The 16292-nt window shown below is 34.1% G+C and overlaps 1 protein-coding gene across 1 annotated transcript in view; it reads right to left on the bottom strand.

The window, feature by feature from the left end:
• The window catches only part of STPG2 (sperm tail PG-rich repeat containing 2), a 646188-nt gene that overhangs the window by 268118 nt on the left and 361778 nt on the right, over positions 1-16292 (bottom strand). The window contains exon 11 of the mRNA XM_057728986.1: positions 8767-8882. Coding sequence (XP_057584969.1) covers positions 8767-8882 — 116 coding nt within the window. The remainder of the gene's footprint in view (positions 1-8766; positions 8883-16292) is intronic.

The following is a 16292-nucleotide window of genomic DNA, read 5'->3' on the forward strand; positions in this document are numbered from 1 at the left end:
AAGGCAGTGAAAATACTCTGTATGATATGATAATGATGGTATATATCATTATGCATTTGTCCAAACCCACAGAATGTAAAATACTTAGAGTGAACCCTAAGGTAAACTATGGGCTTTGGGTGGTTATAACACGTCAATATAGGTGCATCCTTGGTTAAAAAAAAAAAAAGTATTATTTTGGTAACTAATGTGCATAATGGGGGGAAGCTATGCATGTACGGGGACAGGGAGTACATGAGAAATAGCTGTACTTCATTCACAATTTTGTTGTAAACCTAAAACTACTCTTTAAAAAATAAAGTCTTAAAAAACAGCAAGAGTAGAATTAAAAATGTTGTAGATGGTACTAAAGATTAGAAATAAGCTTATAAAATCTCTAACCAGTAACACGGCATGGAAAACAGTTTAAATCCATTCAAAACTTAAACAAATATTTATTAAGTCTCTGTCACATGTCAAGCACAGTTCTTAAAGAAAAGAGGGAAAAAGAAACAAGGAAACTACAAAACAGTCACGAAACAATGAGATGGAATTACTAAGTCCTTAGCTATAACAGTTAAGTTAAATATAAATGAATTAAAGTATCCAATCTAAAGGCACAAAGTGGCTAGATGGATAAAAAACAAGACCCAACTATATGTTCCCTACAAAAGACTCACTTCGGTTTTAAGGACACATATAGGCTCAAAGTGAAGGGATGGAAAAACATATTCCATGCAAATAGAAACCAAAAGATAGCAGGAATAGCTATATTTATATCAGATAAAGTTGACTCTAAGTCAAAAAAATATAAAAAGAAAAAAAAGACAGTCATTACATAATAATAAAGGGGTCAGTTCATCCAGAGGATATAACAAGTGTAAACACATACATGCACCCAACATCAGAGCCCCTGAATGTATTAAGAAAAACTTAATACATCTGAAGAAAGAAATAGACAACAATACAAATATAGTAGGGGTGACTTCCCTGATGGTGCAGTGATTAAGAATCTGCTTGCCAATGCAGGAGACACAGGTTCGAACCCTGATCCAGGAGGATCCCACATGCTGTGGAGCAACTAAGCCAGTGAGCCACGACTACTGAGCCTCTGTACCACAACTATGGAAGCCAGCATGCCTAGAAGCCCATGCACCACAACAAGAGAAGCACTGCAATGAGAAGCCCATGCACCACAACAAAGAGTAGCCCCCACTCACAGCAACTAGAGAACGACCCTGTGCAGCAACAAAGACCCAATGCAGCCAATAAATAAATAAATTTATTTAAAAAAAAAACAGAGAAGGGAATATCGATACTATAGTTTCAAAAAATGGAAAGAAAATCAATGAAGAGACAAGAGGGTAGACAGCAGTATCAAGCAGTATCAGGAGTATTTCATTCCGTGGAACTGAAAATCACAGCCACAGAAAGATAGAGAGCACAAAAAGGCAGAGGACTTTGTACCAGATGAAGGGACAAGATAAAACCCCAGAAAAACAGCTAAATGAAGAGGAGATAGGCACCCATCCAGAAAAAGAGTTCAGAATAATGATGGTGAAGATGATCCAGGACTTTGAAAAAGATTGGATGCAAAGCTCGAAAAGTTGCAAGAAAAGTTTACCAAAGACCTAGAAGAATTAAAGAACAAACAAACAGAGATATGCAACACAATAACTGAAATGAAAAACACACTAGAAGGAACCAATAGCAGATTAACTGAGGCAGAAAGGCAAATAAGTGACCTGGAAGACAGAATGGTGAAAATCACTGATGTGGAAAAGAATAAAGAAAAAAGAATGAAAAGAAATGAAGACAGGCTAGGAGACGTCTGGGAAAAAGCTAAACACACCAACATTTGCATTATAGGGGTCCCAGAAGGAGAAGAGAGAGAGAAAGGACCCGAGAAAATACTGGAAGAGATTATAGTTGAAAACTTCCCTAACATGGGAAAGGAAATAGCCACCCAAGTCCAGGAATCACAGAGAGTCCTAGGCAGGATAAACCCAAGGATAAACATGCCAAGACATATAGTAGTCAAATTGACAAACATTAAAGACAGAGAAAAGTTATTAAAAGCAACAAGGGAAAAACAACAAATAACATACAAGGGAACTCCCATAAGGGTAACAGCTGATTTCTCAGCAGAAACACTGCAAGCCAGAGGGGAGTGACATGATATATTTCAAGTGGTGACAAGGAAGGACCTACAACCAAGAAAACTCTACCCAGCAAGGATCTCATTCAGATTCGACGGAGAAATCAAAAGCTTTAAAGACAAGCAACAGCTAAGAGAATTCAGCACCACCAAACCAGCCCTACAACAAGTGCTAAAGGAATTTCTCTAAGCAGGAAACATAAGAGAAGAAAGGGACCTACAAAAACAAAAACAAAACAACTAAGAAAATGGTAATAGGAACATACATATCGATAATGACCTTGAATGTAAATGGACTAAATGCACCAACCAAAAGACACAGACTGGCTGAATGGATACAAAAACAAGACCCACATATATGCTGTCTACAAGAGACCCACTTCAGACCTAGGGACACATACAGATGGAAAGTGAGGGGATGGAAAAAGATTTTCCATGCAAATGGAAATCAAAAGAAAGCTGGAGTAGCGATACTCATATCAGACAAAATAGACTTTAAAATAAAAAATGTTACAAGAGACAAGAAAGGACACTACATAAAGATCAAGGGATCAATCCAAGAAGGGGAGATAACAATTATACCTATATATGCACCCAATATAGGCACATCTCAATACACAAGGCAAATGCTAACAACTATGAAAGAGGAAATTGACAGTAACACAGTCATAGTGGGGGATTTTAACACCCCACTTACACCCATGGACAGATTATCCACACAGAAAATTAATAAGGAAACACAAGCTTTAAATAAGACAATAAATCAGCTGGATTTAACAGATATCTATACATCCAAAAACAGCAGATTACACATTCTTCTCAAGTGCCCATGGAACATTCTCCAGGATAGATCACATTTTGGGTCATATATCAAGCCTTGGTAAATTTAAGAAAATTGAAATTGTATCAAGCATCTTTTCTGACCACAATGCTATGAGATTAGAAATCAATTACAGGAAAAAAACTGTACAAAACACAAACACATGGAGGCTAAACAATACGCTACTAAATAACCAACAGATCACTGGAGAAATCAAAGAGGAAATCAAAAAATACCTAGAGACAAATGACAATGAAAACACAACGATCCAAAACCTATGGGATGCACCAAAGGCAGTTCTAAGATGGAAGTTTATAGCAATACAATCCTACCTCAAGAAACAAGAAACATCCCAAATAAACATTCTAACCTTACACCTAAAGAAACTAGAGAAAGAAGAGCAAACAAAACCCAAAGTGAGTAGACGGAGAGAAATCATAAAGATCAGAGCAGAAATAAATGAAATAGAGACAAAGAAAAAATAGCAAAAATCAATAAAACTAAAAGCTGGTTCTTTGAGAAGATAAATAAAATTGATAAACCTCTAGCAAGATTCATCAAGAAAAAGAGGGAGAGGACTCAAATCAATAAAATTAGAAATGAAACAGAAGTTACAACGGACACCGCAGAAATAAAAAGCACCTTAAGAGACTACTACAAGCAACTCTATGCCAATAAAATGGACAACCTGGATGAAATGGACAGATTCTTAGAAAGGTATAACCTTCCAAGACTGAATCAGGAAGAAATAGAAAATATGAACAGACCAATCACAAGGAATGAAATTGAAACTGTGATTAAAAATCTTCCAAAAAATAAAAGTCCAGGACCAGATGGAACCACAGGTGAATTTTATCAAACATTTAGAGAAGAGCTAACACCCATCCTTCTCAAACTCTTCCAAAACATTGCAGAGGAAGGAACACTCCCAAACTCATTTTATGAGGCCACCATCACTCTGATATCAAAACCAGACAAAGAAACTACAAAAAAAGAAAATTACAGACCAATATCACTGATAAATTTAGATGCAAAAATCCTCAACAAAATACTAGCCAACAGAATCCAGCAACGCATTCAAAGGATCATACACCATGATCAAGTGGGGTTTATCCCTGGAATCCAAGGATTCTTCAATATATGCAAGTCAATCAATGTGATACACCATATTAATAAATTGAAGGATAAAAACCACATGATCATCTCAATAGATGCAGAAAAAGCTGTTGACAAAATTCAACACCCATTTATGATAAAAACTCTCCAGAAGGTGGGCATAGAGGGAACCTACCTCAACATAATAAAGGCCATACATGACAAACCCACAGCAAACATCATTCTCAATGGTGAAAAACTGCAAGCATCCCCTCTAGGATCAGGAACAAGACAAGGATGTCCACTCTTGCCACTACTATTCAACATAGTTTTGGAAATCCTGGCCACAGCAATCAGGGAAGAAAAAGAAATAAAAGGAATCCAAATTGGAAAAGAAGAAGTAAAACTGTCACTGTTTGCAGATGACATGATACTATACATAGAAAATCCTAAAGATGCCATCAGAAAACTACTTGAGCTAATCAATGAATTTGGTAAAGTTGCAGGATACAAAATTAACACACAGAAATCTCTTGCATTTCTATACACTAACAATGAACGATCAGAAAGAGAAATTAAGGAAACAATCCTATTCACCATTGCAACAAAAAGAATAAAATACCTAGGTAAACCTAACTAAGGAGGTAAAAGACCTGTACTCAGAAAACTATAAGACACTTATATAAGAATTAAAAGATGACAGAAACAGATAGAAAGATATTCCATGTTCTTGGATTGGAAGAATCAATACTGTCAAAATAACTATACTACCCAATGTAATCTACAGATTCAATTCAATTCTTATTAAATTACAAGTGGCATTTTTTGCAGATCTAGAACGAAAAAAAAATTTTTAATTTGTGTGGAAACACAAAAGACCCCAAATATTCAAACCAATCTTGTGAGAACAAAAAATGGAGCTGAAGGAATCAGACTCCCTGATTTCAGACTGTACTATAAAGCTACAGTAATCAAAACAGTATGGTACAGGCCCAAAGAAAGACTTATAGATCAACAGAACAGGATAGAGAGCCCAGAAATAAATCCATGCACCTATGGTCAATTAATCTATGATGAAGGGGGCAAGAATATAAAATGGAGAAACAACAGTGGTGCTAGCAAAACTGGACAGCCGCATGCAAAAGAATAAAATTAGAACATTCTCTAACACCATACACAAAGATAAACTCAAAATGAATTAAAGACCTAACTGTCAGACCAGACACTATAAAATTCTTAGAGGAAAACATAGGCAGAACACTCATTGACATAAATTACAGCAATGTCTTTTACATCCACCTCATAGGCTAATGAAAATAAAAACAAAAATAAACAAATGAGACTTAATTAAACCTAAAAGGTTTTGCACATCAAAGGAAACCATAAACAAAATGAAAAGACAACCCAAAGAATGGGAGAAAAAACTTGCAAACAATGTGACCAAAAGGGATTAATTTCCAAAATACACAAATAACTCATGCAGCTCAATATCAAAAAACAAAAAATGCAATAAAATAATGGCCAAAATGTCTAAATAGACATTTCTCCAAAGAAGACATGTAGATGGCCAAAAAACACATGAAAAGATGCTTAACATCACTAATTATTAGATACATGCAAATCAAAACTACAATGAGGTACCACCTCACACCAGTCAGAATGGCTATCATCAAAAAATAATAATAAATGCTGGAGAGGGTGTGGAAAAAAAGGGAACCCTCCTACACTGTTGATGGGAATGTAAATTGGTACAGACACTATGAAGAACAGTATGGAGGTTCCTTAAAAACTAAAAATAGAGCTACTATATGACTCAGCAATCCCACTGCATGGCATATATCTGGAGAAAACCATAATTCAAAAAGGTACATGCATCTCAATGTTCATTGCAGTACTATTTCCAATAGCCAAGACATGGAAGCAACCTAAACATCCATTGACAGATGAATGGATAAAGAAGATGTGGTACATATATACAATGGAATAATGCCATTTGCAGCAACATGGATAGACCTACACATTATTATACTAAGTGAAGTGAGTTAGAGAAAGACAAATATCATATGATATCACTTACATGTGGAATCTAAAAAAAAAGATACAATAAAATTTATTTACAAAACAAAAACAGGCTCACAGTCTTCGAAAAGAAACTTATGCTTACCAAAGGGGAAAGGTTGGGGGGGATGGGTAAATTAGGAGTTTGGGATCAACATATACACACTACTATATATAAAATAATCAACAAGGACCTACTATATAGAATGGGGAACTCTACTCAATATTCTGTAATAACCTATATGGAAAAAAAATGTGAAAAAGAATAGATAATATGTATATGTATAACTAAATTACTTTGCTGTATACCTGAAACCAACATAACATTGTAAATCAACTATACTCCAATATAAAATAAAAAAATTTTTAATTTAAAAATAAAAAATAAAAAGCTTCTGCAAAGCAAAAGACTCAATCAACAAAATGAAAAAGCAACCTAAAGAATGGAAGAAAATATTTGCAAACCATATCAAAATATAAAAGGAACTCATGCAACTGTAATAATAGCAATAATAATCCAATTAAACAATGAGCAGAGAACTTCAATAGACATTTTTCCAAAGAAAACATACAAACAGCCAAAAGGTACATGAAAAGATCCTCAAAATTATTAATCATCAGGGGAATGCAAATCAAAATTGCAATGAGATATCACCTCACAACTGTTAGAACAGCTATCATCAAAAAGACAAGGATAACAAATGTTGAGAAGGATATAAAGAAAAGGAACATCTCACAGTTTGGGATCCAGAATGGAAGAGACAGTAAAACAACTTACAACCATATTGATGGCAGACATTATACACATTTCAGCACTTTTCAAACAGAATCCCATATTGCAGCCTTAAAACAGTGTTATAAATTTCTAGAATCATCCTTTTCTATTAAAAAGGTGTAAAATATTTAAGGCAAACATGGTCTTAAGAGTCACCAACTTAAAACTTATTAAACATGATAATGGAAAAGAGAAGCATCAGATTAAAAAATAAGAGCAAGTTATAAGAAAAGGACCTAGTAATTCAGCAGCCTATCAGCTTAAAAGTAATGTTTCCTTTAAAGAAGGAAAATTATGAAAAAAAATAAAGGAAAATTATGAAAGAAAATTATTTGTTAAAAAAAGGTTTCATTGATTAAAGGAAACATGGTGTTGCAAAGACAAAAAATTAGTTCTCAACAGAAAAGTTACCTTGCACTGCAGTATTATATATACTGTATTACATATGGATATATTAGTCTGAAATTTCAGGCATTATCTTAATTAAACATCATTATTAAATCCAGAAATTTTTTTTCTGACATGGAAAACAATTTTCCACAATAAATGACTGAGGAAGTACAAATATAAATCATAAAATCTTAGTGAAAGAGAAAGGAAAAAATCTTTAAATACTAGGTACATCTTCTACAGCAAATGTATCACAAAATGAAAAAGGATAACATCAGATTTACTGGTATTTATCATTTGTGGACACCATCAAAACCAGTTTTAAAAAGGAGTCGGGATGCAATCAGCTAAAGATTTACTGTAATTTAATATGATCAAACTGTGAACATCTATAGTACCTAACTTATCAAGGCTAATAGTTTACTGATCAACAGTTGCTTAAAGACCCTTCCTCACTGTACCCAACAATCAAGAGTAAATATGTCATAAGCTTCACCAAAGCTCCTCCAGTTCCCAGTTTGGAACACTTGCCTTACACAACCAAAGTCCTAAAACCTTACGTATGTACAATCTATCCTCCTTTGACTGTTACCTTCTGAGCTACAACTAAGGCTCTGTCTAGCAGATATTCCCTTTCTGAAGTGTCTTATAAAATTAGGTTTGTTTAAACAGCAGAAATTAACAGTGACCTTTTGGGGGAATCAACAGCCAACAAGTAAAATAACACGGCTTTCATCAGTCATTTGATTTTCTTTTTCTTCTTTTTCTGATATTATATTGCCAATGTGCTTTTGACAGAATGCTGAAAAATTATTTGGATTATAACATTTTAAGTAAGTAGAAAAACATGCATTCAATAAAAATAAATTTGTCATTAACTAACCCAAATAAGAACATTCACTATGCTTTGTACTCTTAAATTAATTGCTATAACCCAATGGGAAAACCTTTTCACACCAAATGGGAAATTAAAGTCTATAACGAACACAGTTTCTAAAACTCTGCAGTTTATTTAAACCTCCTCCTCACAATCACAAAACCCACAGTATAATGAGATGTTTATGTATTATGAATCTAAACCATCTACATTTATTAAAAGAAAATAAAAGATCATACCTGGTTTTACTGCATCCATAGGGCTTTCTTCTTCTGAGCACTCTATTAAATTCTTGATTTCAATAAACATTTGGAAATTTCAATTTCAATTAGTGTATGTAAACAAGTAAATATTTAAAGTTGCAGAGATATAAAAATTGTATATATTAATGCTGTAGAGGCTATTTATAGATAAGTTGTTAAAAAATTCTTAAATTCTTAAATAATTCTTTAAGAAATGTCAGAATATATCTTCAAAAAAGCCTTTCTTAGCCAAAAGATTTTAGTTAGTAAAAAGACAGAACATATGGAAAAGACTTTAATGAAGGCATTTCCAGTACTTTCTGCAAATTTTTCCATTCTTATGTTATAAAAAGAGAAATATCATTGACAAACCTCATATGTTGCTGGACCAGGAGTAATCTCTTTGGAATCTTTAAAACGCTTTGATGCTTTAACAAATAAGGGTATGGAACAAGATTTCTTTAAAACAGGATTGTAAGTTGCAGGCCCTAAGAGAAAACAAATATAAAAATAATAAAGCATATTTTAAATTATTAATTTTGGTCACATGGATATTATTCTTAGATTTGTGATTTTATTTAAATTTAGCACCAAACAATCTTGAATGCATCCTTTTGAATATTTACATCATTCAGTTCAGGAACTTGAAATATGATAAGCATAAAATACAGGCATATCTTATTTTACCACACTTCACTTTATTGTGCTTTTCAGATATGGTGTTTTTTACAAATTTCAAATTTACTTCTAGCAAGCCTATCACACCATTTTTCCAACAGCATTTGTTCACATAATTCTCACAGTATTTCAAACTTTTTCATTCTTAAAATTATATGTGTTATGGTAATATGTAATCTGTGATCTTTGATATTACTATTGTAATTTTGGGGCACCACAAACTGTGCCCACATAAGGTAGTAAAGTTAATTGATAAATGTTGTGTGTGTTCTGATTGTTCCCCCATCTCTCCCCCTCTCCTCGGGTCTCTCTATTCCCTGAGACACAACAATATTCAAATTAGGCCAAGTAGTACCCGGTACTACTTGGCCTACCATAGTGTTCAAGTGAAAGGATGAGTTACATGTCTCTCACTTTAAATCAAAAGCTAGAAATGATTAAACTCAGTGAGCAAGGCATGTTAAAAGCTGAGATAGGCCAAAAGATAGGCCTCTTGCACTAAATATTAGTTAGCCAAGCTGTACATGCAAAGGAAAAGTTCTTGAAGGAAATTAAAAGTGCTATTCCAGTGAACACATGAATAATAAGAAAGCAAAACAGCTTTAATCCTGATATGGAGAAAGTTTTAGTGGTCTGGTTAGAGATCAAACAAGCCACAACATTCCCTTAAGCCAAAGACTAATCCAGAGCAAGACCCTAACTCTGTTCAGTTTTATGAAGGCTGAGAGAAGTGAGGAAGCTGCAGATGAAAAGTTTGAAGCTGGCAGAGGTTGGTTTAAGAGGCCATCTCTGTAACATAAAAGCAGCAAATGCTGACATAGAAGCTGCAGCAAGTGATCCAGAATATCTAGCTAAGATAATTAATGCAGGTGACTACACTAAACAACAGATTTTCACTGTAGGTAAAAGAACCCTCTTTTGGAAGAAGGACTTTCACAGCTAAAGAGGAGAAGTCAATGCCTGGCTTGAAAGCTTCAGGGACAGGCTGACTCTCTTGGTAGGGGCTAATATACCTGGTGACTAAGTTGAACGCAATACTCATTTACCATTCCAAAAATCCTAGGGCCCTTAAGAATTATGCTATATCTATTCTGTCTGTGCTCTATAAATGGAATAACAAAGCCTGGATGATGACACATCTGTTAACAACATGGTTGGCTGTATATTGTAAGCCCACTGCTGAGACCTACTGCTCAGAAAAAAGATTCCTTTCAAAATATCACTGTGCATTGACAATATACCTGGTCACCCAAGAGCTCTGATGGACGTGTACAATGATATTAATGATATTTTTATGTCTGCTAACACAACATGCATTCTGCAGCTCATGGATCAAGGATTCAGTTTGACTTTCAAGTCTTATTATTTAAGAAATATATTTTTGGAATTCCCAGGCAGTCCAGTGGTTAGAACTCCGTGCTTCCACTGTGGAGGGGCCCAGGTTGGACCCCTGGTCAGGGAACTAAGATCCTGCAAGCCACATGGTACGGATAAATATATATATATATATATATAATTTCAAAAGGATCTAACTGCCATAGATAGTGGTTCCCCTGATGGATGTGTGCAAGGTCAGTTAAAAACTTTCTGGAAAGGGTTCACCCTTCTAGATGCCATCAAGAATATTTGTGATTTGGAAAGAGGTGAAAATATCAACATTAACAGGAGTTTGGAAGAAGCTGAATGACTGAGAGATTCAAGACTCAGTAAAGGAAGAAACCACAGATGCGGAAATAGTAAGAGGGCCAAAATTAGAAATGGAGTCTGACATAGGGCGGGGGGTGAAGGGGAAGCTGGGATGAAGTAAGAGAGTAGCACTGACATATATACACTACCAAATGTAAAACAGACAGCTAGTGGGAAGCTACTGCATAACACAGGGAGATCAACTCGATGATGGGTGATGATTTGGAGGGCTGGGAGAGGGAGGGTGGGAGGGAATCATGGGAGCGAGGGGATATATGTATAAATACAGCTGAATCACTTTGTTGTACAGCAAAACTGGCATGACAGTGTAAAGCAATTATATTCCAATAAAAAGCTAAAAAAAAAAGAAAGAAATCTCATGGTAGACCTTTAATGGGTGAGGAGCTGCTTCTTATGGATGAGCAAAGAGAGTGGTTTCTTGAGGTGGAATCTACTCCTGGTGAAGATGCTGTGAAGATTGTTGACATTTTGACAACAAAGGATTTAGAATATTACATAAAGTTAGTTGATAAAGCAGCAGCAAAGTTTGAGAGGAATGACTCCAATTTTGAAAGAAGTTGTACTGTGGGTAAAATGCTACCAAATAGTATGTGTGCTACAGAAAAATCATTCATGAAAGGAAGAGTCAATTGATGCAGCAAACTTCATTGTTGTCTTATTTGAAGAAATTGCAACAGCCACCTAACCCTTCAGCAGCCACCACCCTGATCAGTCAGCAGACAACATCAAGGCAAGACACTATACCAGCAAAAAGAATATTACTTGCCGAAGGCTCAGAAGATGTTTAGCATTTTTTAGTAATAAAGTATTTTTAAATTATGTGCATTTTTTAGACATAATGTTATTGCACATTTAATAGACTACAGTACAGTGAAAACATAACTTTTATATGCATTGGGAAACCAAAAAATTTGTGTGACTCCCTTTATTGGGATATTTTCTTTATTGTGGTGGTCTGGAACCAACTCCCAATATCCCCAAGATATGCTTGCAAGGACCTCTGTGTGTGTAATAATTAAGTGTAATACAGAAGTAATTTCCAAAAAAAGAAAACGGTACCCCCTCAAAATACATCTACATAGTGAAAACAGATACCCAACTCTTTTATTTCCTACATATTCATTTATATGTTCAGTGAAGAGGTGATGACTGAACTGCATTGGAGATATGAATAAGATTTAAAGCAGCAGAAAGGTAGTTTAACAGCATTCTGGGCACTAAACATGACAGAAGTCAAGGCACAAAGATGGAATTTACGTGGAATAATTGTATATGGTAAACAGATTGGTTAAGTGGAACAGGGCCTAAATCCTAAATAAAGATATTGCACTAGAACCAACAGGTTTCAAATTGTATTCTAGAATGTCCCCCACTCTGCCCAGGGGACAATGTGTAGGTAAAGCCCAATTACAACAGGCTTTAAATATTTTCAGCCAAAACAACCACAGATTTATTGTTTTATTTGTTTAGGTCCCATGTAAAATTTTATTTAACTAAAGTTGTTTAGTAATTTTTTTTTAAAAAAGGCTTTTGAAAGCCACTTCCATAGTCTGACTCTTGAAGGTTTTAGACTAAAGGAGATTCATGAAGAAAGAGATAGTTTAAGAAATAAACTCTGGCAGTAGAAGATAAAAGTGAATAGTGGCTATGAAAAAGGTAATACTGTGATGGAAATAAAGAAACACAGAAAGAAGGAGAGGAATATCTTGTGCTTGATTTTGAACCACTTATGTCTGAAAAGATGCAGGATATCCAAATAGAAATCTCTAGAGGACAACTGTAGATATGTAACTGAAGCTCATAAGAAAACTGGCCTGGAGAAAAAGAATGGGGTTATTCATGCAGAGGCAATAGTTGAGGTTTCTCTAAGTGAAAGATCATGAAAGAGAAAACTAACTAAGGACTGGAACTTGGGGGACTCCACGTAGATAGGGAGGAGAAGAGTTAAAGAAGGAAACAGTCTGGTTAATAAATCTAGCTACTACAACATTATAGATAGTAAATAGGGAGAGGTTATTTTTTTCTCCATTTGCATGTTAACCAATACTTATTTTGAGTGTCTATCACATGCCATGCCTTGTATGTGAAGAGTGTTAGAGGTCTACTATATTGAATATAGCAAGAGGAGACTTATAATGAGGTCACTGTAGAGTATAAGGGATGTAACTTTAGAAGAGCAGTGATGAATGAAAATAAATTAGAAGGCATTAAAAAGGCACTGTGGGGAGAGGAAATAAAAACGTGGAACAAAGAATATTGACAATGAACATAAACAGTGAAATAGCAGAGTAGATATAAAGATATTAATAGGATACAAAATTAATGTCTATATCTCCCTAGTAGACAGGCAATTCAAGACCACTTACTTTGAAGAAGAGATTCTTGTTGACATTTTAAAATCTAAAATACTTTAGAATTGATGGGTTCATATGAAACATTTTCAATGCTTTAGTTTCATTTACATAGGACATTACAAAATTTTAAATAAATTATAACATTTGGCTCTGGATCAATCATTCTAATATCAATTCAATTAATAGGATAGATGTCCAAAATTATAAAGCTTTTGTGGGATGCTGCTATAGACTGAATGTCTGTGTCCCTCCACAGTTCATATGTTGAAACCCTAATCCCCGATGTGGTGTTGTTTGGAGATGGGGCCTTTGAGAGGTAATTAGGTCATAAGAGTGAAGCCCTCATGACGGGATTGGTGTCCTTATAAGAGGAGACATGAGGAGCTTATCCTCTCCCCATCACCCATGTGAATACACAGCAAGATGTCTACCTGTAAGCCATGAAGAGGGCCCTCACTTGGAAGAGAGTTGGCCAGCACCTTCGGCACCTTGATCTTGAACTTCTCAGATCCCAGAAGTACAAGAAATAAATTTCAATTGTCTAGCCATTCAGTCTATTGTAGTTCTGTTACAGCAGCCCACATTGACTAAGACAGAAGCTCATGTGTTTTGATCTACCAAGTGACAAGTGAAGTGTTGTAGCAAATGCCATCTTACTATAAAAAAAGCATGCAGGACTTTGAAATAATAATTTATATTTACAGTGCAGAAAAATAATGCAAATATACAAACAGTATCTTTTTTTTTATTTTAGTTCTGCTTGGATTCTTATTACATGAATAATGCACACTCATAAACGCAGAATACATGTTCATTCTAGAAAATGAAGCTGTGGAAAACAAATACAAATATTTAAAATAATCCACAATACCATCACCCAGAGATAACACTGGAAACATTTTGATATACACACACAGTCAAAATTTTAAAATATACAATGTACATATTTTAAATGCAGATATATAATACATGTTTGTAAACTTTTACACTAAAAAATCATATACATTTTAGATGGCAATAAATACAGTTATTCAAAACTGCAGTTAATGGAATACAGATATATATATCTGTGTATATCACCATTTACTATCCTTCTAGTATTGGACTTTATAAAAAAAATTCTTCACTAAAGATTCTGCAGCTAAATTTTTGCCAACCTTCTTAATTACTTACAATGGATTTCAAAAAGTAGACTGATTAAATCAAAGAATAAACATCAAACACAGTATCTTAATAGAGAGTCTTAAATACACAAACTATACTATGCATGGGAATATATACCAGTTCCTGCAACATCCAGAAAAAAAAAACACAAACTACCATCAAGAAATGGCTACATAATTCCACAGTCAATTAATTGAAAATTGCAACTTTAACCATAAAGATTTATAAAGGTTAATGCAATAGGTAAGGCTATTATTTGAACACAAAAGAAAAGAAAATATTCAAATGTAGTTGTAGATTTCCTTTTATTGAAATTCCTTTGAGGAATATTAAGTGAAGCAAAACTTTTCTTAATATGCATCTTGCTGCATTTTAGCACTTAGTCTGCTTTAAGCTACAGAGCATTAGAAAAAAGCATAACTGCACTTAATCTTAAAATATATCTCCAATTACATATGCTACTGCTTATATGATATAGGTCAAAGATTTACATTGCTTCACCAACTCTGATTCACAGCTAGATTATGCAGAAACTATCTTCTATTTATTTACCAAAATGCCACATTTTAATCACAGGTCATGGAAGAAGAAAACTTCTCATTCCAAATCAAACACCTATGAAAAGTCTGCCTGAATCATGACTACTATATAATGGGAAATTCAAGAGCAGGTGATTCTTATAACTACATATTTTCCAGCCCTATGCCAACTCACTCTCTCTGAAATGTCAACCAATGCTACAGGGCAAAAATGGGGTAGAACAAGAACAATGAGTAATTTAAAATAAAAATCATTTTCGGTATATTAGAGCAGACTCAGAAATAACTACTACTTCTATGAATAAAGCTGCATAACCTCATATTACAAAATGGCTGTCTTCATAATAAGCCAAAATTTATAAATCATGTTGTCAATTTTGTTTATGAATACTAAGTCCTTTTTTCATCTGAAGGTGACAGAAAACTACTGGAAAGTAAATATCCCATATGTGAGCATATCTTTAGAAATTAAAAAAGCATCTAGAAAATTTTTCATTTAAATGGACTTCATGGTTTTAAGATGTCATTTAGAGAGTTTAGATTTTTATGAAACACACTGTCTCACACTGACTTTATTCTTCACTCTACAAATGAAATAGCAAAGACAAAAGATTAGTATACAAGGAAGTATTATCATCAATGTCAAAACCACATTTAGGTGTAATACTCCTCTCTTGCTTCTAATACTCAATTTGATTAAATGGTACTTGAGATCATGACCACAGAACTGCACAGTCTATTAAATTCGTTTACAGGTGATGAGAAAAAAAAACGAGAGTCCCAACAAAACTTTTAACCAAAATTTCCATGTATGTTTTATCGTATTGTTGACTTCTCTTTTTAAAAACAAAATGGGTATTATATATTTTAAGAAATAAAATCTTAAATACTTAAGGATGATACCTTAAAGTTACTACAGAGTATCTAGCAATTACTGCCAACACAGTCCCTAAGGAATGGACTATTACAATGCACTTCAAGCTAAGTAGACTGAGAACTGCATCTATTGGAGTATACCTAAATTATCCACCTGTTAAAATGTGTGTTCCTAGCATTGATTAAGTAGTAGGGCTGCACTCTTATGACATATAAACACAAAATCACATAGATTTGGCTTGACTGAAATATATCTTCAAACAGCAATGTTCTATTTATCTGTGTATCTCCAAGTACATACTTATCAAAATGTGTATCCAAAACCCTATCAGATGAAGTCTCTGAAGTGCTGATAATTTTGCCCTCTGATAAAATAAGTACATTGTACAAATCTGAATGACTTTCACCAGTCTTGCAAATGTAGGTATAACATACTTTCTATATGAATTATAGGAACCAACTGGAAGGAAGGATAATCACCTTTCACCTAACACCATTCTGAGTAGGCAGAATACAAATATGTAACACATGAATGGTTTTTATTGATGAATGAACAAAATTATCGAGTAATCAATAAAAT

Source organism: Hippopotamus amphibius, chromosome 3 (genome assembly GCF_030028045.1).
Source record: "Hippopotamus amphibius kiboko isolate mHipAmp2 chromosome 3, mHipAmp2.hap2, whole genome shotgun sequence".
Lineage (NCBI taxonomy): Eukaryota > Metazoa > Chordata > Mammalia > Artiodactyla > Hippopotamidae > Hippopotamus > Hippopotamus amphibius.